General features: G+C 40.6%; 1 protein-coding gene and 1 pseudogene across 1 annotated transcript in view; one reads left to right on the plus strand and one right to left on the minus strand.

The window, feature by feature from the left end:
* AHR (aryl hydrocarbon receptor) overlaps positions 1-23,598 on the plus strand; it is a 94,252-nt gene that overhangs the window by 53,144 nt on the left and 17,510 nt on the right. Inside the window, 3 exon segments of the mRNA XM_025198227.1 lie at positions 14,592-14,681; positions 16,655-16,778; positions 22,780-22,910. Coding sequence (XP_025054012.1) covers positions 14,592-14,681; positions 16,655-16,778; positions 22,780-22,910 — 345 coding nt within the window.
* On the minus strand, positions 7,990-8,117 carry LOC112549491 (annotated as a pseudogene).

A 23,598-nucleotide genomic window follows, 5' to 3' on the forward strand; every position in this document is an offset into this window, starting at 1 on the left:
AGGGCTGTTGGGCACCTTCCTCTTTTTTTCCTAAACCAGAACCAGCATAGGCTTTCACTGAGCTCTGAATAGACTAATTGGCATGACAGTAAGGGAGTTGACTTTGCTGCTCCCCGATACTGATCTGCCCATGTGTAATGCAGCTTCCAAGTTAAGAGCCTTTTGCATGGAGGAAAGCAGTCTATTTGAAGTTACCACTGGCTAACTTGGCATTACCACAGAGCTGGCTGCCCCACCCAGTCCCAGCCTCCTGGCACTTAAAAAAAAAAAAAAAAAAAAAAAAAAAGCCCCACACTTGCCAGCTCTGGTAGCAGCAATTTGGGGCCTCTGGGCACTTGAGGCAGAGCCCCCCCCACACAGTGCAGGGCAGCAGGGGTCGCCCCCCGGCACCTGCGCAGCAGCTGCTGCATGGCACAGGTGCAGCACGGCTCAGCAGGGCAGCACGCATTGTCCTGGAGCTGGGGCGGCTCCATGTATCAGCCGGAGCCCAGCAGTGCTCAGCCCCAGCTGCCCCAGCTCCCAGACAGCGCGCAGCACCCTGCCAAACCACTGAAACCACACCCTGGGGCAGCTATCATGCTCATGCCAGGGGATGCTATCCCTGCTGCCCCTCACTGCTCTGCACTGCATGGGGGCGGGGGGGGAGGGGCTCTGCCACGAACCCTCAAAGGCCCCAATCACTGCTGCCAGAGCTGGCGAGTGTGGGGCTTTTTAAAAATTTTTCTTTAAGTGCCAGGAGGCTGGGACTGGGCGGGGCAACCATTGGGGGTGGGGGTGGGCAGGAGTGGGGAGATTGAGTAGCAGGGGCTGTGTAGGGAGCGCTCTGCTATGTGACCCCAGAGCCCCCACAGCAACTGCTACTACTGGTGAGTGCATTTGGGTTTTCTTTTAAGTGCCGGGAGGCTGGGGCTGGGTGGGGGATGGGGCCAGGCAGGACAGCCATAGGAACTTCTCCCACAGCTCCCCCCTCCTGGGGCGAGGCAGGTACAACCACCTGGGTGTGCCTGCCTCTCCCTGGCCAATCCAACTTACCGAATCTCTCCAAATCAACGCCGAATGTTCCAAAGCTGATTCAGCTGAATCAAATTGATTTGCTGTCTTCTGAATTGGCCGAATCCGAATCAAATACTTCCCTATTTGCACAGGCCTACCAACCACCACCAAGGAGGATGGTGGCACCAGCTTGGCCATCCACAAGAAGAAGGACCTGGGCTGTGAACAGTTTATTCAAAGCTAGAAGGCACCCCTGGGTGGGTGCTGCTTATGGGTGCTCTTTGGTACTGCCCTCTGGTATGATCCAAGGGTCTTTTTTTCCTCATTTTTGTTAGGGTACTTAAATTTGAGGGGGAGAGGAGTGATATAGCCCTTCTGTCAGAAAGTGTTCAGGCTTGGAGGGGATGTTTGAGCCAGATGGGAGGGTGGGGTGGAATATCCCCTTGTGGTGAGGTGAGCTGGGGGGATGGGGTCAGTAGGTGAGAAGTGGGATACTCTGGGAAGAGATTCTTGTATCTTAATGTGAATGGTGGTTGGGGGGTGTGATTGAGTTTGGCAGGCGGCTTTGTTTGTATGGGGACTTGGGCAGGAAGGCAGTGGGTGGGGAGCTTGAAATTTTTTGAGTTTTGCAGGTTTGGGGGAATCCTGTGTGGGGGCTGTTTGTTTGTTGTAGGTCACTGAGCCTTTTGAATAGGATGGGATATAAATCTAATAAATAAACTATTGGCTTAGCTCTGCCAACCATTGATTTCTCGTTGCATCCTTCTTCTTACCAACTTTTTTCTTACAGTTCTTGGCTTCTGCTTTATATTCAGCATCATCAACTTATTTTCATTTCTTATATGTTTATATATAATCTCAGTTTGTTTTTTAGAAGTTGATTTTACTTCTCTATTAAGTCATATGTTAGTCTTTTAACCAACATAATCTTCTGGCAATTATGGGATTTTGGGTTTCTGGACATCTAGTAAAATGTTTTTAAACAGTCACCAGTTATCATTCACATTTTCCCATTTTAAATTCTTTCTCCCAGTCAATCTGGCTGTTGTTTGTCTGGAAGAGCCAGTTTCACAAAGTACCAACCATATATTACTGGGTTTGGATTTTTGACTGTTTACACACCAGGCAATAAACTGTTTAATGCAACACTTTGATTTAGAAGTCATCTAACAATTTAGAAATTTGGGGGATGTCTTAGTGCCAGCAGCATGAGACTGCCTCCAGCACATAATTCAGATCAAATTCCTCTAATAAAGCAATTTTTGCCTTACATTATGCTGATAGGAGCCTAAGGAGCCAGTAATCCAATCCTCTGGTGTGATTTAGTAGTATTTAGCTAACTATTATCTTGCCTTGTGCCTTACAGATGCACTAACTTTTCCCAAAAAATAAGCGTTCAAGATAAGCTTTCAAGCTGCCAAGTTATAAGCGACTTGGAAAAAAGTGTGGGCATGTTTTGACACAGAGAGCTACTCTCCTTTTTTACCAACTTGAGCCTTTTAACATTTCTTTTTAACATTCCAGTCATGGAAGCTTTCCCATCAGGTTTCAGTAATATCAAATCTGTTGGTTATTGTACAATATTGATTGCATGTGAGCAATTCTATTTTCCTTAATTACTTACCCCCGCAATCGTAGGTACCGTGGTTGCTCCGGGGCTCAAGCATCCACCAAAAAAAAATTAGCTAGTGCTCAGTGCCCATGAGCCATAGCCACAGGCTGCTTGCAGACATTTAACAAAACAAACAAAAAACACTTTACTGGAAGGAGCAGTGCATTACTACAGCCTGGGTCTGCAGCATCTGTAAAGCTTCAGCATGGCTTTTTTGCACTTTAGCTAAAGTCGATTCAGTCAGCTATTAGATAGAAACACCAAAAAAGCCCTATTAAAGTGCTCAATCTTTCCAAGCTACAGAACTGGGTTGAAATAACACTCTGCCTCTTCTGGACATCTGTGGGGTTTGGCGCAGGAACACACTGAATTTAAAGTAAAATGAGTTTAAAGTAAAATTGTTTACGTCTGCAAGCACCCACCGCCAGAAACCAAAGTTCATGCCTGTACCAGCTCTTACTCTGTGCCTACCAATTAAATAATTTTCTTTGTATCCCTTGGTTTCTTGACTACTTTTATTCTTGTCATTATAATCCATTAGTTCTAAATGGACGGTCATCTAGTCCCCTTTTCTACCTTCCAGGTTTGTCTTTAAATACTGTATTGACTAATTTCACCAATCCATTCTGGGGGAGATTTGTTCTATTGACATGCTGGCCATTGTTTCAGCTTCCATGTGATTAAACTAATAGTGGTTTTACATTGAGTGCTGTACAGAAACTTGCCATTTCTGTTCTGTTTTTGCAAAACTGGGATTTGATTTTGATTTTGAAGCAGGTAATGGACATTATCCTTAACCATATTTTAATTCCATTTTTCTACCCATTTTTAACCATTAATTTTTCTATTATTTGGGGGAGACTTTTTTTTTTTGGTGACTGTCAGGAATACTTTAATTACAACAGACTGGATTAGCATTTGCTAGCTGTGTGTGATTATGCTGAGAAGTTTGAAGTGCATTAATATTTTTGTCAGCTATAATAGCTTAGAAACTTTGAAAGGCAATGAAATGGGGTCTATCATTTTATTTTTCAATGGAGGGAATTAGCTCTGTTGGTCTGAAGTTAGGTAGAAAGCAGGTATGGTGGCACTGAGTTAGTCTACCAGGTGCCACACTGCACCTTAATTTTATTTTTATACAGTACCCTTAATATAAAAGATCATAAAACAGACATTGTGACATGACAAACAAACAAAGCAGAAGTTCCCAAAGCCTGAAGCAAGAGATGGTTAGTTTTTGTGGCAAAATCTGAACAAAGTGCAATAGAACATATTGTGAATATATATGTGAATATATTCAGTGTATAAGCAGAATGATTTTAATTAGTGGTAAGCAATAGAATAAATGTACAGATTAATCAATAATTGTCTAGCCATTGTTATAGATACATGTCTTGAAAATTGATTTTATAGCAACATCAAGCAAGCAGACCATTTGAAGTTACAGAAAATCTTTGAGTATCTCTTACTGTTTTAATGGAATTTGGGTACCTGTTTCTAATAGCCCCATATTCAAAGTCAGAGCAAAGGAGATGCTGTTGTTTTGCAATTTATCTTGTAAAGCTTTAAATATTTTTCATTTGATTCTTTGTCTCTTATTCATGCAAGTAGTTTCACTGAAATCTGTTAGATTTCATGTCACAAGTAATAGCTGTAGGATTTGTTTCTTAGCTTCTGGTGGAATGTCTGCATTACTGGTCAAGTTATTAAAACTGCAGTAAAGGGGCTTATTGTTTTAAGAAGATTTCTTACTTAAAGTAACTCTAGGAATATTTTTTGTATTCAATATAAATGTTAAGTTATAGCCGAAATATTCTTCTGCTTTACTAGCAAAAACAGTTACTTATACACAAATTAAGTGACTTTTTCATGCATTTCTACTCTGAGAATTAGGATGAATTTTAACTGAATGCGTTGCTTTGGCGGGGGGAAATAAAATCAGTTATATAAACTTAACGCCACTTTTCCTTAAGGACAGTATAATGCTATTGGCATCCTGTTACTATAGTGCATTTAATAAATACTTTTGAGTATCAAAAATGGTAATTACAAAAATGGTTAATGCACTTGAGTATAATGAACATAATAAAACAAAAGGAAGCTGCCATTCTGACAACTGGATTTGGCTTGCGTAAAGCCATATCCCAGTGAATAGGCAGCTGTTTAGACAAAGGGCTTTAGAGGAACTTCTATTAAGTCAATTCTAGCAAGGAACAAACAACCCCCTTATTCCCCCCACATAGTAAATATTACTATATTTTGTGTCTTTGGGAAGTTAGAAACCAGTGTGTAAAATATTGAATATTAAGACCTCTTGTTATGTGTTTCTTCTTGCTTTTATAATAAAGGGCATTTACACATAGGTTTACAAGTAGGTCAATCAGAAAAATTCAAACTTTGTTTTTTGTTTTGGATTTGTAGTTGCATTAAAATCCTCCAATTCTGCAAGGCCTGAAAGAAATGGCATTCAGGAAAGCTGTAGAACAAACAAACCTGGCGAAGGCATACATATACTTGAAGGAGAGCTTTTACTGCAGGTATGTTTTACTATGGATGTAATGTATAGTGACAAAGGTAACATTCATTTGTTACAGTTAGTAAAGTCTTTAATGGATGAGATTCTTCTACTATTTTAATTTTTGTGGTCAAACTCATGAAAAAGGAGGCAAAAACATGTATTGACCAATGGCTAGAATGCTAACCTTTTGTAGCATACATAATTGATTATTGGCTTAGGAAAGGTAATTCAGTGTTAAATTATTACTTAAAAAAAAAAACTCTTTGTATACCTTAAATATATACTTTGACTTTTCTTTGGCAGAAATTGTTTCTAATTGTGATAATTTCATGTAAAACCTATTTTGGTGTCAAATTAGTTTTCAGGGAGAAATAGTCAGTTGCGTTAGTATGAAGTCAAGTAGAAGGCAGGGTAGATTTTCACCTTGTAGGCCCCATCTGCATGTTATACTTTTATTAAGTAACTGTCAATCCTCTAGATCATGGTGTACATGTAAGAAGTCTAGTCAGGTGCCTGATGAATTCACTTGTGGCTGACAAGCCCAATTCAAGAGTGACATAGCTTCTTACAAGTTTCACAGATCCAAGTCTTGCCTAAATTGGAGTCCAAGTTTACAGCACACTGCTTCCTTCTTTCTTGTTTTGCTTCCATTCTCTGGATCAAACCCACTTCATTTTGAGCTGCACCTAGTACCAGATGTTCCCTCCAGGTTGGATGGGATTCTGCACACTTCTCCCAGCCTTCTACGTTGATGTTGAATTACTTTGTATCATTTTTGCACATGTCATGGTATTACCATAAAGGACAACCCTGCTTTCTAAAGCCATTTCAAATCTCACTGTACAAAATAGTTTTGGGGATATAGTCTTCTTACATTCTCCTGACATGGCCAAGCCATCAAAACCTCCTCTTCTTGATTAGTGGTTTCTAAGTGTGTCTGTCCTGTGCACTCCAGCACCCGTTTGGCATTTTCAGGATCATTCACAGGCATCTCACATAGAAGTTGTTCAGTCTTCTGATGTGCCTAGCTTATGTAGTCCTCATTTCTGAACCATAAATGCAAGTCTCATAGATTTGCATCTTTCTTTAGCTTGGTTGATATTGATAGTAGGTGGTTGTTCCATGCACATTTTTATAATAGGCCAAAATTCTTAACTGCTTTTCCGATTCTCTTAATCAGTTCAGTCTGAAGGTCACCTTGTAGACCCTATCTACATACTATGCTTAAAGCATGATTAACTAGTTAATTGTGTCTTAAGTGATCACTCAGCCACATGTTCAGTCAATTAATGTTGTGATAAAAAGAGGAATAAATTACAAAGTTACTGTAGAAAGTTTGTGAAATAACTATGTAGCTGCTTCCTATCACTCCATTAATTGAATGTGTAGCCAGGGTCCCCTGTAGTTAGGAGCACTGTCATCTGATCAGCGCTCCCAGCTGTGGGGGACCCATGTGCACCCCTGACCTGGGAGCTCCCAAATGATGCTGGCTCCCAGTCACAGGAGCACATGCCTCTAAGGCTGGGAGTCCCATTTAACTGACAAGGCTTCCAGCCACAGGTGCACAACATGCACTCCCATGGCCCCAATACCATAGCTGATGTGGTGCCCCAGCCATGGGCATGTCTGGAGCATACCTGAGGCTGGGAGACCACATCAGCTGTGGTTTCCTTGCCACTGGGGTGCCTCTATAGCCCAGGTCAGTTGACAGGGCTCCCAGCCACGGGGAACAAATGATATGGCCCCATGTCCGGGAGCTCCATCTACTGTGGGGGCTCCCTTCCATGGGAGCTTGCTTCTTGCTGGTGCAGAGGGAGCCTGTGATCCTGGACTCCCCCACACTGGCAATAAACCGTGATGAGATCTGATTTGCAACCCCACAATCATGCCCTGCCACGCACATGTGGCATGGCAGAAGGTGCAGTTTTGTGGATCATGTATCAGATCCCATCATGTCTTGACCTGCACATCTAGAAAGACTGACAGATTATTTATATATATACATCTTAAGTGTAATGTGTGCCAGGGGCCTCAGGATAAGACTTGAAGACAGTGTTTGTCTTTAGGGTTAGATCCACCCAAGAGGCTGTATGTTTGACTTCTGAGGTCTAAGGTGAAGCAAAAGTATAAGAAAATGGAATCCCTATACTCAGCACAAACCAAACAATGTCACCAAGCAAACTGTGCCATACCATCCCATGTACTTTTAAGAGATTGGTGACATTCTTCATAAGTCTTTTCTGGCACCCAGGTTAAAATAGCACCTGCCAAAAGTATCGACTGTGGTCACTGAAAGATCTACAGATCTGTATCTTTTGTAGAGTCTAAAATAACATATTGAGATGAATAACAAAATTTGTAAAAGGATATATTATTTTGTTGTAGTAGAAATACTAAATTAGGCTAACCAGAGTTCTGGTGTTAATACAACCAATAGGATGAAAAGTTTGACCTCTAAGTTATTTTGATAGCTCCAGATAGGGGAAAAGTCAGTAAGTAAACTACAGGCAAGATAAAAAAAAATTCTTGGAAATAATTCTCTTCAGTCTTTGAGAAGTTTTTACATGCCATTCACATGAGAAGATAATATACCTGTATCAAGTTACATGTTTAAATTATGATTTCCAAGCCATCTGCTTCCTGCCCCCACTCCCGGGGATGGGGCAGCACCGTGAGAAGAGGCCCAGGGCAGGGTCTTTGCTGCCTGCACTCCAGGTATGGCTAAGGGGAGAGGAGCTGTATAGGGGAGGGCAGGATGCCTCTGTGCAGCCCATGGGAGTGTGTGGCCCCCAACACCCAGAAGTTGGATATGTCCCTAATCTCCGCTTCCATACCACATTCCATTTATGATACGGTCAGTTCCTACTTTGAAGACAATTATATTATAAATTAACAACTGCTTTGTGATCAGAAAAGAGGAGAGAAGTTTCCAATTAGTAGTAACTGCGCCTCAGATTAACTTCATTGGCTGCAATACTGCCACAGTGTAGGGGAGAGGTGAAGAATCAATATACATATAAAAAATGAAAAAAACAGGGTATGCCAGTTTCACTAACAACAGAGAAGAAATATGGAAAAATAAATCAAAATACTTGACATATTTCATCATGTAAATATTACTATTTTGTCATGAAAGACCACCTTAGAACTGAATAAAAATGTGTATTGTCTTAATGTATCTTATTAAATAATTATTTCTTTGTCTCAATCTGGGCTTAATTCACAATAGCAGAGACCATACTTTTTCAACTTCCAGCCTGCCTCCTTAGGTCATAGGATACTTGCAATTACTCTCCTTTATTCTGAGAACTACGGCTGCCAAAAGCATATCTTACATCAACATATGCTCTCAGCTGTGTCTAGGCAAGCCACAGCATCAGTTTTGTATCGGTAGGGAGGCAGTTTCACAACCAAGAAACCCATCTGGCCTTTAGAAGGCTTATAGGCTTCTGGAGGCAGTACTGGATCAAACTCTTGACCAAACTGAAGGTGGGCAAAGCTGTGGTGCTTACCATATGATGATGTCTTAAACTAACAACTGATTTGTGATGAGGCAAGAGGAGAGAAGAATGAACAGTGTGAGTGTGAGCTTAGAACATTATAGAGCAGGCACATCCATCACCTGGGAAGTATCAGAAGTACCTTTATGCCCTAGTCTGAAGTGAGGTGGTAGGACAAGCTGACCCATAAGAGGCTCTGGAATGTGTTGACTGCACAGCTAATCATCAAGATGTTAATAATGAAGGAAGGCACAGCTATAATGGACCAGTCACATGCCTCAGATGATGTGTGAATCCCCATGTAGCTCCTATAAAATGAACTGGAGTGCTGGAAGACAGAGAGCAGTTACCCAAGTAAGTACTTCAAGACTTCCTAGAGATGCAATTGATCAAATACAACCTATTGGCTACCTCTGAGGTCTTACTATTAAACAGACACCAATCAAGTACCAAGCTGAGGGTAGGTATAAACCTTTTTGATGGCAACAGCATGTCCTCATTTGAAAAAAGTTTGCAAAGTAAAGAATTCATCATCAACAGCAGATCAGTTTGCACAGTGAGTGAATGGCATTTCAAGTTTTATTATGAAAGGTGCATAGGTCTGTACAGTTACATGCCAACAGTACTTAACCACCTTCAAATACAGCACTGTCATCTTTGACTACAAAGGATTCACAGGTATGAGGCAACCTCTCCCTCAGCTCCTTCAAAATTTCCCAAGGTATTTATGCCTTAAGGAGGCTTGAACTAAATCTACCACAATTCTCCAAAATCTGAGTTTTAAATTATTACATATTGGCCTTATCAATCTTTTTTTCTTGCTAGGAAATTAGTACGTTTTCAAAGCAGTGTGCAGTTAACAGCAACAACAGGAAGGAGAGGTGATAACATATTAATATTAATGAAAGACTGCATATATCCAGTAAGTTGCCCATTTAATGAGGTTTGGTACACCATATGCCATCTGTTTTACTAGAAACCACTGCTTAAATTCATGTGCATTTTAGTCTATATGGATGAATAATTAACAACAAATATTTTTCTTGCTATGCAAGAATGCATTATAGAAATGCATAATTGTCTCCCTGAATGCCAATCCTTGCTCTCTAACTTTTGAAAAATCAATTTAAGTAATACATTTCTCTTTTATCTAAGTATTTGAATGGCTGCCCTTGAACAGCCTGTAAGCTGAAGCAAGGACTGGGACACAAACAGATGTGCCAGTTGCATCATTATCAAAAGGATAGTGCTATCTCTGTAGGATTCTATAGTGATACAAATGCAGTAAAACCACTCCAACTTTAATCCTGCTTCTTTCAGGATCACAATGTCTATGGCAGTCTGGGGCAAGAAGTACCTGCAGTACTTCCTATGCAGATTTTGGTACAGTAAACCGTTCCAGTACCTGATACTTAGTCTAAAGTTCTTAATTATTTGTCTCTATTCATAACAAATGCATTAATATTGCTTTTCTGGATCAGGTGAAACTTCCTATAATTATTCACTTGGATTAACTGGGTAGCACTAACAAATAAGTGGACAGAGTTTTGCAGGGTAAAATTCTATGGTCTGATTATCTCAGAAGTTATTAGGAGGTATCAGTTCCCATCGCACCTTTAACTGCATGTCTGCCAAGTCTTAGAAAATCCCAAAACTTAGAACCAGGTTATAAATTGTAATAGTGCATACCACTACATTGGCCCATGCTCCCATTTACTTCATTGAGACTGTAGAGACACATGGAGCATCTATACATGTGCGCTAGAGTGCAGTATGGGGTGGGTGTTTTAATTAGAGTGGCTCTTAGGTGTTGCTTTAAAATGCCTGCAGCATTTCGTGTATTTCGTGTATTCAGCTTCCTGCACATCAAAATGGTGTCAAGGGCACTTTAACCTAAAACTTGTTCAACACGCTTTAGTTAAAGTGCCCTCACGTCCATTTTGAAATGCGGGGACATTGAATACATATGATGGTGAGGCTGCTAGAGCATTCTAATTAGAATGCATCAGAGCAGGTATCCTGCATGTGTACAGGCACCCAGGAGTTCATAATAGGTCCTTATTTTGCTGAATGAGGTCTTTAAGCTTCATTAACACAAGATTGAAAGATAATAGGTCAGCAGACATTATTCCTGGAGTATTCTTTAGGTTTTCCTTTAAAGTCTCTGGCAAGCTCTTAGATACTTTACTTGGAAATATGAATATCAAAAATGATTGGGCAAATAGGTGCTGATGCATGTAAGCCATAAAGGGGCAGGTCCTCAGCCAATGTAAACTATTGTATTTGTTTAAATCGGTGAAGTGGAAAATCTGGGAATAGCTTAGTATTTTTGAAGTTGGGACTTAAGAAGATTTAGAAAAGGGTAATATATGTTTGCATCAATTAAAATGAAATTAAAATGCCCACATAAAATTGAATAACTTTAATATAATATTTTAAAGAAGAAAATGTTTGTATTTAGACAGTTACCTGCCATATATAGTCTTCCTAAAACTGGAAGATTAGATTGAAGAGAACTGTTCAAAAATACCTTGTTGGTAGGGGTGCACCGATAAAGATTTTTTAGGCCAATCCCAATGGCCAATTTTTAACAAGCCATATCAGCTGATACCAATCCAATTGCTAGCATGCAGCCTGACAGCTTGGAGAGCAGCATTTGACCGGTAAGTCTATGGGAGGGAAGGGGCATGGAGAGGTAGGGACTCGGGGAGGGGGTGCAGATCAAGGCCCCTATGGTGAAGGAGGGAGTGGGGCTGGGGCTGGGGTAGCGGCAAGGACAGGCACTGCCCAGCCAGGGTGGAACAGAGCACCCCTCAGATGAGCCGTGTCCCCGTCCCGCACCCAATCCTGGCTAGGCAGCGCCTGCCCCACTCCTTCCCTCGCTGTGGGGGCCTCAATCTGCCTCCCCCGTGCCGCTTTCCCCCCACAAACTTACCAGCTGGATGCTGCTCTCCAAGCTGCCAGGCTGCATTCCTGGCCCTGTGCATGCTGCGGCTGTGCACCTGCACGTAGCATTTATCGGTGACATGATCGGCCACATAAGCTGAAAAAAGCCTATTGCCAATGTCAATTTTCCTTTTATCGGTGCCAATACGATATGGACTAACGTACCCATGCACCTCTACTTGTTGGTGAATATGTCAGTATAAAACTCGTCTGAAGGCTGTGGGTCTATCTAAATGTTTGAAATGTGACATATCTGCCATTGGGGGAATAAAAATCACATTTCATTTTCTCTGTTTTTTTAGCATGTTTGACAACTTCATGTAAAACTGACTGTACATTATGTTCTTCGATGTACCCTTTACACCCAGTCCCAAATTTATTTTAGACCTTTGCAGGCCAGATCCTGTTCCATCTATAACCCATTTAAGTTTGATCCTATTCCAACCTGCTTCAGTGCTTGTACAGTAGTTAGTGCCAAGACATGGCTAGGTCCTCCTGCATAGTATTTTAAAAACTTGGTCTTAAAGCTAAGATGGTGGCATCTCACAGCAGTAGGTATTTTAACTTTTTCAGGGACTTGAGCAGGGTAGAAAAGAACCATATTTACTGTTAAAGTAGACTTAAGTACCATCCCTGTATGTCTTAAGGAGCTTTCAGTACTTTGCTGTAGTAAAGATTTGGGAAAATGCTTTGCTGGTGCTACATTGAAACTGATGTATAATTTCACATAAAGGCTAATGTATCTGGGTTTTGTTCATTTGTTTTTTGCCCTGAATAGTCAGGTCTCAAAGCAAACTAAGCAACTGAGCTAATGTAAAATATAGGTTGCAGTAGAGGAGAGAGCTGTCCTGTTTGTACTACAGAATGCACAAAGAATCTTTGCTTTAGTTTTTTGGATAAAAAGAAACAAGAGTACTAATTTTAGCTGCTGGCCAGAATCACTGTATAGTTTACAGTCATTTTATTGGACAATAGGAGATGTATTTATAAATCAAGTTGGCAGAGCACCCACATGCAGGCCATAATATTTTTTCAATCCTATGTATTTGGAGGTAATGTGACTTTTTAATTTTTTTTTAAAACAAAACTAGGCAATGTTTATAAAACTTGGAAGGTGTTTATTTTGAGGTTTTGGGACCTCAAATAGTCTAGCTATTTGCTTAATTTAATTCATATTCTCCCTTAATTACCAGCATTGCAACTGTAACTTCCTCGTATAGGAGATGAGTACTTCACTTTTGAAAGTCTTTAAGCAGTTCAAGAATATGATAATTAATGATTTAAAAGTATACCTTGAGATAAAATGGTAATACACTTTTTTGAAGGATAATGGGCCATTTAATCTGATTTTATTAAACACTAGTAATAGAATAAACAAGTGGAAGTAGTAACTGAAGTTATAACTCACTGGCATAATTTACTCAAAAAAAAAAAAAAGAAAAGAAAAGAAAAAGTTATACCAATGATGATTGTGTTGGGTGAGGGTGGGAAGCTTTGTAATAAATTGCTTTCATTTAATGGAGTAGCTAAACACAACAACTCAATCTTTCATTTGCTTTATGTGATCCAGTAATTCTAGTACTCATTTTCAGGCTGCCGACTTAAAGTGTGCTTATATGAACATTCTTGAACTCGATCTCTAAATGCAGCTATGGCAATTAAGTGGCACAACAGTCTGAGTTCAGTCCCTTGAGCCAGGCTTTTGTAAATCTTGACTGGAATCCGTGGAAGTAAATCAGCACCTTTTAGATGAGCTGCCAAGTCACAAATGTTCTGTTTGCTATCACAACAATTGCCATGAACCATATTGATTGGGAGTTCAGATAAATGCCCTTTGCGTGACTTTAAATAAGGAGCCACTTTGTCTGCTTCTTTATAAAGGGGGAAATCTCTTTGAAAACATTGTTTGCTTACAGTAAGTCTGCTGGTGTAGAAGTTTTCAGCTGTATATTTTAAGTGAGCTGTAAAATGCTTTTAGTATCAAATAAGGGGTGGGGACTTCATGATTTACTCAACTTCAAGCCCATCTGCGCTATAAGTAGAACAGATCTGGGAGACCTGTTTTACAGCATGGTTCTGTGGAAGAAGTCTCATCTGTTACCTATGCCAAAAGCTTGGGCTTCTAATGGCTGTTAGATCCATTTACACTAAGTAATTGAACTGTATTTCAGAGTATTGTCATAACAAAATCTTTTAAAACTAATATCTGAGTACTTTCCATAGAAAATCAATAGTGATAATGAAGTCATTCGTGGACTTCATTGAGCCTCTGAGGTTTCTCCCTTTTGGGAATCAAAACTCCATTATTTATTTGTTTGTTTGTTTGTTTATTTATTTAAATTGGATTTTCCAAGTTGCAGTACTTGTAGTATTTATTTGCCTATAAACACACATTTTTTTCTAATATTTTACTTTCACTGTTGTCTTTAAAATTTAGAATATATTATGAAATCTGAACTGTTTCCTTTTTCTTATATTGCTGCTGCATTTTCTTTTTAAAATGAAAAAAAAGTGTTTATGATTTAATTTTGACTTCAGTGGAGTTTACTTTGATTATAGTTTAATTAGTAATTAATTTAGCCCAGTATGCAGAACATAAATGTGTCCAGTTCTTTGACAGACTTGTTTGAAAATAGCTTGTGCTTACTGAGGTCTTGTATCTGTTTGGAAAATGTTATTCATATCAATGTATGGTATACATTGTGATGAAGGCTGTTGGGTTGGAGGACTCTGAAGGCAGAGTTAATTACCTTGATAACATATGCCCAAAAGGACAATGTGAAGAATTATGTGCTAAACCTTTATATAAGGTTTTCTTTCAAATTGCATTTTCCGGAATGTTTTTGAAAAATCAGGTTTGTATTATTGAACAAAAAAACAGATTTGCATTTTAAAGCATTGTTTTTGTCCATCATATTCCATGCAGTACTGAAACATAAGACCAGTAAGTAGACTTACAGCAACTATTGTTATCATGAAGAATTTTATCTTCCAAGCTGACGGTTTGCTGTTTTCTCTCTAGGCATTAAATGGCTTTGTACTGGTTATTACATCAGATGCTCTGGTCTTTTATGTCTCTTCAACCATCCAGGACTATCTGGGGTTCCAGCAAGTAAGCCTATTTCCCAATTTTTCTTTTCCTCTACTGTATTCCCCCTCTTACCCTCCCTGCCTAATGCAGGTGTTCACTGATATCTAGGAGATTTTTGTTAATTATTTCTAAAGGCTTCAGTGTTCATGGTGTTCAGAGACTTCAGTGTTCAATTAATTATTTTGAATTGGATCAATTTGGTGCTTTACAACCTTTGTACTAACTGACATAGGAGAGAACAAGTCTTGGGCCCATTAAAAGAAGGTTCTTGTTCGCTATATTGAGTTAAGCAAGACAGGGAACTTTCAAATTGTATTAGTCCTTTACTGGAACAAATGTTTGAAATGTGTACGTGGTATACAGTTTAGTCTGTTGAATGGAACATAATTCTTTGGAAAGGTAATGATTTCTCATAAACCTTTCTCATAAAATTAACTATATGTGCTTTGAGGTTGCTTTAATTATGTATCGGGTTAGCTTCCTAATATTTTTAGTTCCCTTTCTGTTTTATGTAAAGACTCATGCATTTGTCAACCACAGTTTATTGTGTAAATGAAGGAATTGCTTTTTCATTTAATGATAAATCACTTACTCTGTTATATAACCCAAAGTGTGTTGTGCTATACAATAAAAGTCCTGCTAAGTGACATTATTGACCTCCTGAAGAAAAGATTGCTAATATACATTTGTTCTTAATGTACTGCCATGCTATAAGCTTTTCAACTTTTGAGATTTTCAGTTACTGAAGCAGATTTCAGTCTTGTGAATACTGGATTTATCCTAGATGATAGGTGTAGTTGCTGTTAAAGGAAACAAAAGATTCAGTTATGTCGTTGTTGTTAGCTCATTCACAAGGGATTTGGGAATGTGAATTTAAAAGGAAATGTTCCAAATAAAATATCATATTTCATTAAGTTAAGAGCTCAGTGTTGAAAAATAAGAACGGTGAAATCAGTCTGTATAGGCAATGCATATAGTAACTACAACAGATCTACCATGTATTTCTTAACTTTTCATACCATAAGTTTAAAAGTTACATTAACATTTTTAAAATAGTGTTTCTGGTAAGATTTCTTAGGAAACATTGCCTTTATAAAATATAGTAAAGCAAAGGACTGATTAGTTTGAACTAATCTGTTGTTTCCACCATATCATCTTACATCATTTACAGTCCTTGTTTAATTTTAAATTCTGTGGCTTTGTTATGCTTACTTCAGACAGAAAAAAAATTCTATAAGGGAACAAGCGGCACAGTTCTCTTCAATTTTACTGACCCCTCTCTTGAATGTTCTCTTCTTGTATTTAAAAAAGTAGGGTTTTTTTCATTTCTTCCAAAACCTGATGCTGGAAGTTGCTAATTTGTGACTCGTATCCCATTCCTAAGCACCAGTACTGCTGGTGATAAAGAAGTTTAATTATTAAAGACTTGAATGCACCTTTGCGGAGCAATAAAGATTGTGAGCAAACAAAGCCAACATTTGTAGTTTATACTTTTCTTAGATTTGTGTGCTCTTTCGTGCAAGGAACCTTGATTCCTCCAAATCTTGATTGGCACTGTGCTTAGTTTATTCCTATATAAACTGAAGTTTAATTTACAAAATCCATTTCAGCTTCAGCTCCATTGAAACAAGTAGAGAAATATTTAACATTGTCATTTTTTGTATGGCAAATCTGTGTGTTTTCCCATTTTTTTAATAATTCTAATAGATTTGCCCTGAACAAAGAAGCATAACAAAATTACCCTAAACTTTCAAGATATGCTGCAGTTTCAAAATAAAAATCACGAACATAACAAAACATTTAAATGTAGTGAGCATGACTGGCAGCTCTTCTGTGCTGTTAAAAATAGTTCATTGTGTATAAACTTAGAATAGTGTACCTCCAGGAGATGAGTTGCATTATACCTTTAGAAATCAGCCATGTTAGGAAGATGTTTTTGGTACTATCATCACAGATGTCTTGTTATCTTAAACATTTTCCTTTTTTGTGCATAGTCTGATATTATACACCAGAGTGTGTTTGAATTGATTCATACTGAAGACAGGCCTGAATTTCAACGTCAGCTTCATTGGGCATTAAATCCTGCTCAATCTACAGATTCTGCACAGAGAGTGCAAGGTGAGAATGCAGTGGACTAAGCTATATATTCTGATTGACCAAATTTTGCTTTAAACACATATGGGTCAACTCTGTTATACCATCAGTGGGGGCCCAAGGGGATGTTCTTACATATATTTTAATTTTGTGCGTAAAAGGCCCCCAGTGAAGATCAAGGCTTCTAAGTTGTAAATTCTCATTTCAAATAACCACTTATACATTTAACAGGCAACTGTTGCATAAACAAAATATTAATTTTGCTTCAAATGAAGATTAGAAATACAAAATTAGGTAGCTACCTAAATCCAAGATGAGTTCAAATTTAAGACGATCTTCTTCCCCAATAATAATACATGGAAAATTATTAATTTCTTATCATTTTTCATATATAGAATCTGATCATGGGAGGGGGGGAGTACGCAGCATGCTTGTACCTGTGTCTGCATAGCCTGCTGCCTGTCCCCATTGGCCATTTGCCCACCCTGCTGCCTCACTGCTTATCTTCTGCAGTGGCTCTGGCTCCAGGGTGGTCAGAACAATGGCTGTGGCCAAGCAGAAGCAGCTCCAGACTGGGTTTGGACTGGAGCCAGAGTAGAAAGTAAGTGGCAGGGACAGGCAATGTGGTCTCCCCTGCATACCTCTTGAGTCCCCCATCCCCAGCTGTGCTATCTCCCCTGCATTTCCATGCAGCAGGCCCAAGGCAGGTGGCCAAAACTAGGGCTGTGCAAAACTTCAGTGACTGATTCAATTCAGAGGAGATTTGGCCTGATTCGGCAAATGAATCTCCAAATCTGAATTGTATCAGGAGACCCATTAATCTCTCTGAATCGAATCGGTAGCCTCCGATTTGGTTTGAAGAGATTTAACAATTCAGCCATAGACACAGCTTTATACATTTTTTTTTTTTCTACGTCCCTTGAGGGTACCAGATATGGCTTGTGAACGCTGAGATGCTGGAGCAGATAGAGTAGGGGGAGTCCCCCGTGTGCTTGGCAGCGGACCTAGAAGTGTACCAGAAGCACTTCCAGTCCACTTCCAGGTCTGTCGCGGACCGCGCAGGGGACCCCTCTACCCCCTGGCTCAGTGACTGGTTCCTCCTGGGTCTGGGGGGGCACCGCAGGTCCCCCTGTGGTCAATTGCTGAGATGGGAGGATACGGGGGGCCTCCCCTATGCACTCCATGGTGGACCAAGTAGTTCCAGCCCACTTCCAGGTCCGCCGCCGAGTGTGCTGAGGACACCCCCCCCGCCCCCCCCGGCGCTCCCATGGGATGCTTCACACACCCCACCATCTCAGCATTCACAAGCTGTACCTCATACCTCGAAGTACGTAGAAAAAACATATAAAGCTGTCTCTATGGCCAAATCTGAATCTGAAGATTCGATTCTGTTTCGGAGAATCAACAATTCGGCTAAATGGAATCAGGACAGTGATCCAAATCAGCGAATCGAATCTCTGTCCCCTGAATCAGGCTGAATCCGAATCAAATACTGCCCACTTCACACATCCCTACCTAAAACCCAAATTCAAGACCAGACTTTTTCCCCCCCTAAGTTGACGGGGGAAAAAAAGCCCCATTTTGGAGCTGAGTACGTATGGTCTTGATTTGAACTATAAAGCTCTAAGTAATTTCCATGAATCTCCATGACTTGAGCCATCCATATCATGATATTACTCATTGTTTTCATGTTAGGATTAAATAATTCGTTTCTTTAAAGTGCCAACAACATGATTTTTATTAAACCAATGGCATTAACATACACATACACTTCAGATCAGTTTTTCTGTTCACATCTGCTAGGATTTTGATGTCTATGAATAAGGTGACACCTGTTCCATGAAACTGTGTGTTCATTTCACATCTGTTTCTATTCCTAAGCTTGATATCAGTTAGCTCAGGCATCCAGTCACTGAATTAATGCATGACATACCTATTCAACACTTTTGACTCTGAAATCCATTCTTAAGTTGATGAAGGGGTTTAAGTCATGTGTTAGCATTAGATCAGTCTTCTCCTCTCTCCCTCTGTCTGTCTGCCTTCCACCCTCCTCTCGTACTTCCCCCTTCCTGTCTAAAGTCTCCTGTATAACCTGCGCCTGTTGGGAACAGGGAAGATGATGCAAAATGATTGGGCTTTTTAGATCAGAGCCTTAATTGGCTTTTAGAGTTAGTATGGACATGGCCTGTAGAAGTGAGAAGCAGTTTGAGAATAACATGTCACATATACAAGCACAGAGTGACTTTCCTTTATAGCTGGCTTCCTGTATTACAGGAATTGGATCCTACCTATTGAGGTCCATCAAAGTCAACTTAACCAGCTAGAGCACTTGGATTTTATGTTTAGAAATGACACGAGTGTTTTTACAAAAAGCTAGTTGGTCTAATAAAAGATATCCATCACTCCTACCTAAACCATGTTACTGTTTTTGGATTACTGACACTGAGTTCAGCAAACAATAGCTGAAATGTGGATAGGTTAATCTACATAAATAAACCTTCTTTAAAATCTTATGATTTCCCATTTATCTTTAATTTATGGCATCTGTGTCCAAATAACAAAGGCAGATGTCCACTACCCTAAATAATAAGAGCAAATGTATTGATCTGTGCTTTTTTGACTCATTCATAACTCGCTGTTTATCAGTGTTGCTAGCAGGCATACTTTAGAACAGCTTAGTTGGGTTGGTGACTCGACCACATTTTTATATCGATCAATTTACACAATCCAGTTGAAAATATGGTATAGTGTACATTTCAAGGCTTAACGGTGGGACTTTATTTAGCAAACAGCTGCTGTCAGAAAGCATGTTTGTATGGGGTGGTTTACTCTAAAGTAAGAAAGCATACCAAAGATCTCTTAAGACTAAAAAAAAAAAAGACCTTTTACCAGTACAGCAGAACTTTATATATAATATTGTGAAAGAAAGTATGACATCAGTTTGGCTCGTGATCAGAATTCACTTAAAAGACAGAAGTTCTACAAGTGCAAAGCAAGGAACATTGATTCTATTGCATTTATACAGTATGTTTCCCGTGACTTAAAGCAGGGTGTCATAGATACGACCTGTGGGTCAGATCTGGCCTACAGAGCTGTATCATCCTGCCTGCAGTGCTGCCTGCTTCATGTAGCACATGCTTGCTCCAGCCCCTCACTGCATACGGCATGCAGAACCTGTTTGGATCTGTCTGTGCATGTCACGGGGCTGGTTTGGGGTGCATGCACACTGCAAGTGATGCCTGTTCCAGACCAGGCCTGAGTGCTGGATCCAGGCCAGGCCTGACCAGGCCCATAGACCATCCCTGCATGCCAGATCCAGTGTGCAGGGCCAGTCTTGCATGGGTGCCACATGAAGCATGTACCCTAGATCAGCTCTCCAAATTTTAAAAAAATTCACTATTTAATTCACTTTCCATTTAATAGCCTCATCACATATATTCTTGTCCTGCTTTATACTTTGTTTTCTGAACCACTGGATAAAGTTGATATAGACACCGAAGAATCTTGTTGCTACTGAAAGTCATAATTGACATAATGGAAAGGAACAGATCATCCTAGCCATCCATTTACTAGATCTATATTTCAGATGCTGTATTTTTCTTGTTGCACACCCTTTGTTTTCATTGTAATTCTGGCATTTTACAACTAAATGGGAAAGTGTGCATACTGTGTTAATCCAAACCATTCAAATGTTTTTTGTGTTTTTTGCTGTTTCCTTCACTGAAAGATCTTATTTGGAAAAACTGGAATTATCACAGGTGTGGCAATGGCCATGCTACTCTAACTTTCCCTTTGTATGTTGATTTTATTTGAGGTAATGAGTACAATGATAAATCCACATTTAGGCATCTAAATGTTATCCTGTTTGAGTCCCTGAAAACATTAATGCAAAAGATGGTTTGTTTTTATGAGTTAGTTTTACAACTAAGATGATGACATGTTGAAAAAGTAAACTTGCTAACATTTTTTTCAGGGACTAGAGCACAGGGCTGAAATAGAATTGAAATAGAACTGCAGAGTAAAATAGAATTGCATTTAGATAGCAAAAGGTGCCTATTACACTCAAAGTACTCAAAATATAAAATGGCCACGTATTTCAACTGTACATGCTTATCCTAAACTGCCAAACCAGCATCACTTTTAGCTCAGTCACACATGCTAATGCCTTATTTTACCTAATACTCATTCTCTTTGCTTCTTATAGGTACACACTGGACACGTCAACATGAGATGCTGACTGCGCAGTCGCCAAATAATACTGCTCAGTAGCACGTCATAGCACGGACAGTGCTAATTAATTCACTATTGTGCAGTATTATTAGGCTACTGTGCGGTATTATTATGTTACTGCACAATAGTATCACTTAAGACCTTCACTGGCGCTACTGCGCAGTAACTTGGTTACTGTGCATTTATTTAGTACTTGTATAAACAAATAAATTACTGTGCAGTGGTTACTGCACATTTGTGTCTCACATAGATGCGCCCACTGATTAGCACTCTGTAGACCAACTCTTGTTCTCTTGTTTATGTAGTAGCTATGTTATGAACCAGTCTTACACTTATTTTTAAATGACCACCACAACATAAGTAAATATTTAACATAGTAGATAAATCTGTAAATCAAAACAGTAAATAAAACAGACCAGAATAGGTGATTTGTTGTAACTTTCCTTATTGGATGTTGCATAGGTGCTTGGAGATGCATCATCCTAGCCCAGGGGCAGGCAAAGTCTGGCCTGGAGGCTGAATCTGGCCATTAGTGGACTCCATTTCCCAGCAGCCCCTGCCTGCCTGGCAGGGGCTGGTTTGCATCGACACCCCAGCAGCAGATAGCACAGGGCCAGGGTTTCCATGGAGACCGGCCCCAGCAGCACTAGCAGGCAGCCTCTTCCTGGTGGGTGGGTTGGGTGGGGGCTGTGCTCCAGGCAGGAGTGGGACAGGTTCAGCTGCCACCATTTGTGCAGGGTGGGCAGCAGCAGCAGTGCCACTGGGAAGGGAGCTATGGGGAATTTTGGGGTGGCTGTAGTCCCCCCAACGCCCTGTCTAGTGCTGCCCCTGCTGGCAGGGTGTGTGACAGGGCAAGGATCTGCTCCAGAGCTGGGATGGGATCTTGTGGTGGTGACTTTGTGATCGAGAGCCAGGGCAGAGCCACGATATGCAGCCTGCATGCCCCAGGCAGGGATGTGCAGGCAGCAGATCGCAGCTCTGCCCCAGCGCTGAACCATGCTGTCACCGCTGCAAGAAGCGAAGGCAGAGCCGCAATCTGCTGCCTGCATGTCCCAGCACTGGAGCATGCAGGCTTCAGATCACAGCTCTGCCCTGGCCTAGCTCTGGACCAGCCTAGTTCTGGACGAGCTCCACATCCTTCCACACACCCTGTCAGTGCTGCTGGGGCCAGTCTCCCTGGAAACCCTGGCCTCGCGCTATCACAGTGCAGCTACTGCTGGGGTCTCCATGGAAATCAGCTTCAGCCACGCGGGCAGGGGCTGCTGGGAAATGGAGTCTGGCCACTGGCCACATCTGCCATTTTGCCCACCCCTGCCCTAGCCTGATACTAGGGCACCCAGCTATAGTGTAGGCTAGAATTTTTAGAAAATCGTAATGGCATTAGGAGGCCAATATCAATAGTAAATGGTAATAGAGTGCCTAATCCTTTAGTGCCCTTTTGAAAATACCACCCATGCAACAAGATTGGATGTTCTCTCCTCTCAAAAAATCTAATTTTCTAAGACTGATTTAGAATCTGTGAAATAGTTCTTTTTTTTTAATGTAAGAAAGCAAAGCTAAAATGTGTTATACACAATTCTCCAGTACCATGCATAGCTAAAAACAACTCCATCATAACTGATATTTAAACCAGTACTGTAATCATTATAGGTCTTGAGGATGTTTCCAGTTTACATTGTTCATGTTCAGGTCATGACCTGAGACTTTGTTTATGGGGCGGAAGATTATTTGTTATAGATAGCCTTCACTAGGTGTTCCTCTAAAAATAATCCTTATAAATAATCTCTTCCTGCAGCAGATAATGGCTTTTCACAGCCAGCAGCCTATTATAACCCAGAGCAGCTTCCTCCAGAGAATTCTTCCTTTATGGAAAGAAATTTCATCTGCAGATTACGGTGCCTCCTAGATAATTCATCTGGGTTTCTGGTGAGTGTAGCATTGTATAAAGACTTCTACTCTGATCTAAAATGTGAGAACCTACAAAATGATTATAATGTGTAATATTTTAAGTTTTAAGCTTTAGTGGAGGGTTGTCTACTTGGACCAGCATGTGCTAGCACCTATGGCATGTGTGCCACAAGTGGCACATGCAGCCTCTGAGCAGCTTGTGAAGGCTGGGGGAAGGGGTAGCAGTGAAGATGAAGAAAGGAGATAAAGGCTAGGGCAGCATCTGCACTGGCCCCCTGGTGACCTGCTCAGTAGATGCATGGTGAACTTGGCTTGTCCAGAAGTGCCAGGTGTGGGGAATAACCCTATATGGCTTGGCTGGAGGGGCTGAGTGCAAGACACAACTGCAGCAGCTTCTGGGTCTTTGCCTCTTCAGAAAAGGGGACCACCCTCCTTTCCCCTTTCCCACCACAGGGCACAGGAGGGTTTTGCCTGAAGTACAGAACTGGTTCATTGCACCTCTGCCCTGGCACGGTCCAGCCTGGCAGTCCCAGACCAAGGCCTGCAATAACGTCTGAGTTCAGGAATCCTAGAGTAAAATCAGCCCATCACTGCCCCTCACCAGGTCCTCTGTGCTGGAAACACAGCAGGGCACCCTTCACGCAGCCCCACATGCCCCAGTGCTGCCCCATACTGAAATTTTATTTCTACATGCTCTCAGTTCCAC

This window comes from Alligator sinensis, unplaced genomic scaffold, assembly GCF_000455745.1.
Source record: "Alligator sinensis unplaced genomic scaffold, ASM45574v1 scaffold123_2, whole genome shotgun sequence".
Taxonomy (NCBI): domain Eukaryota; kingdom Metazoa; phylum Chordata; order Crocodylia; family Alligatoridae; genus Alligator; species Alligator sinensis.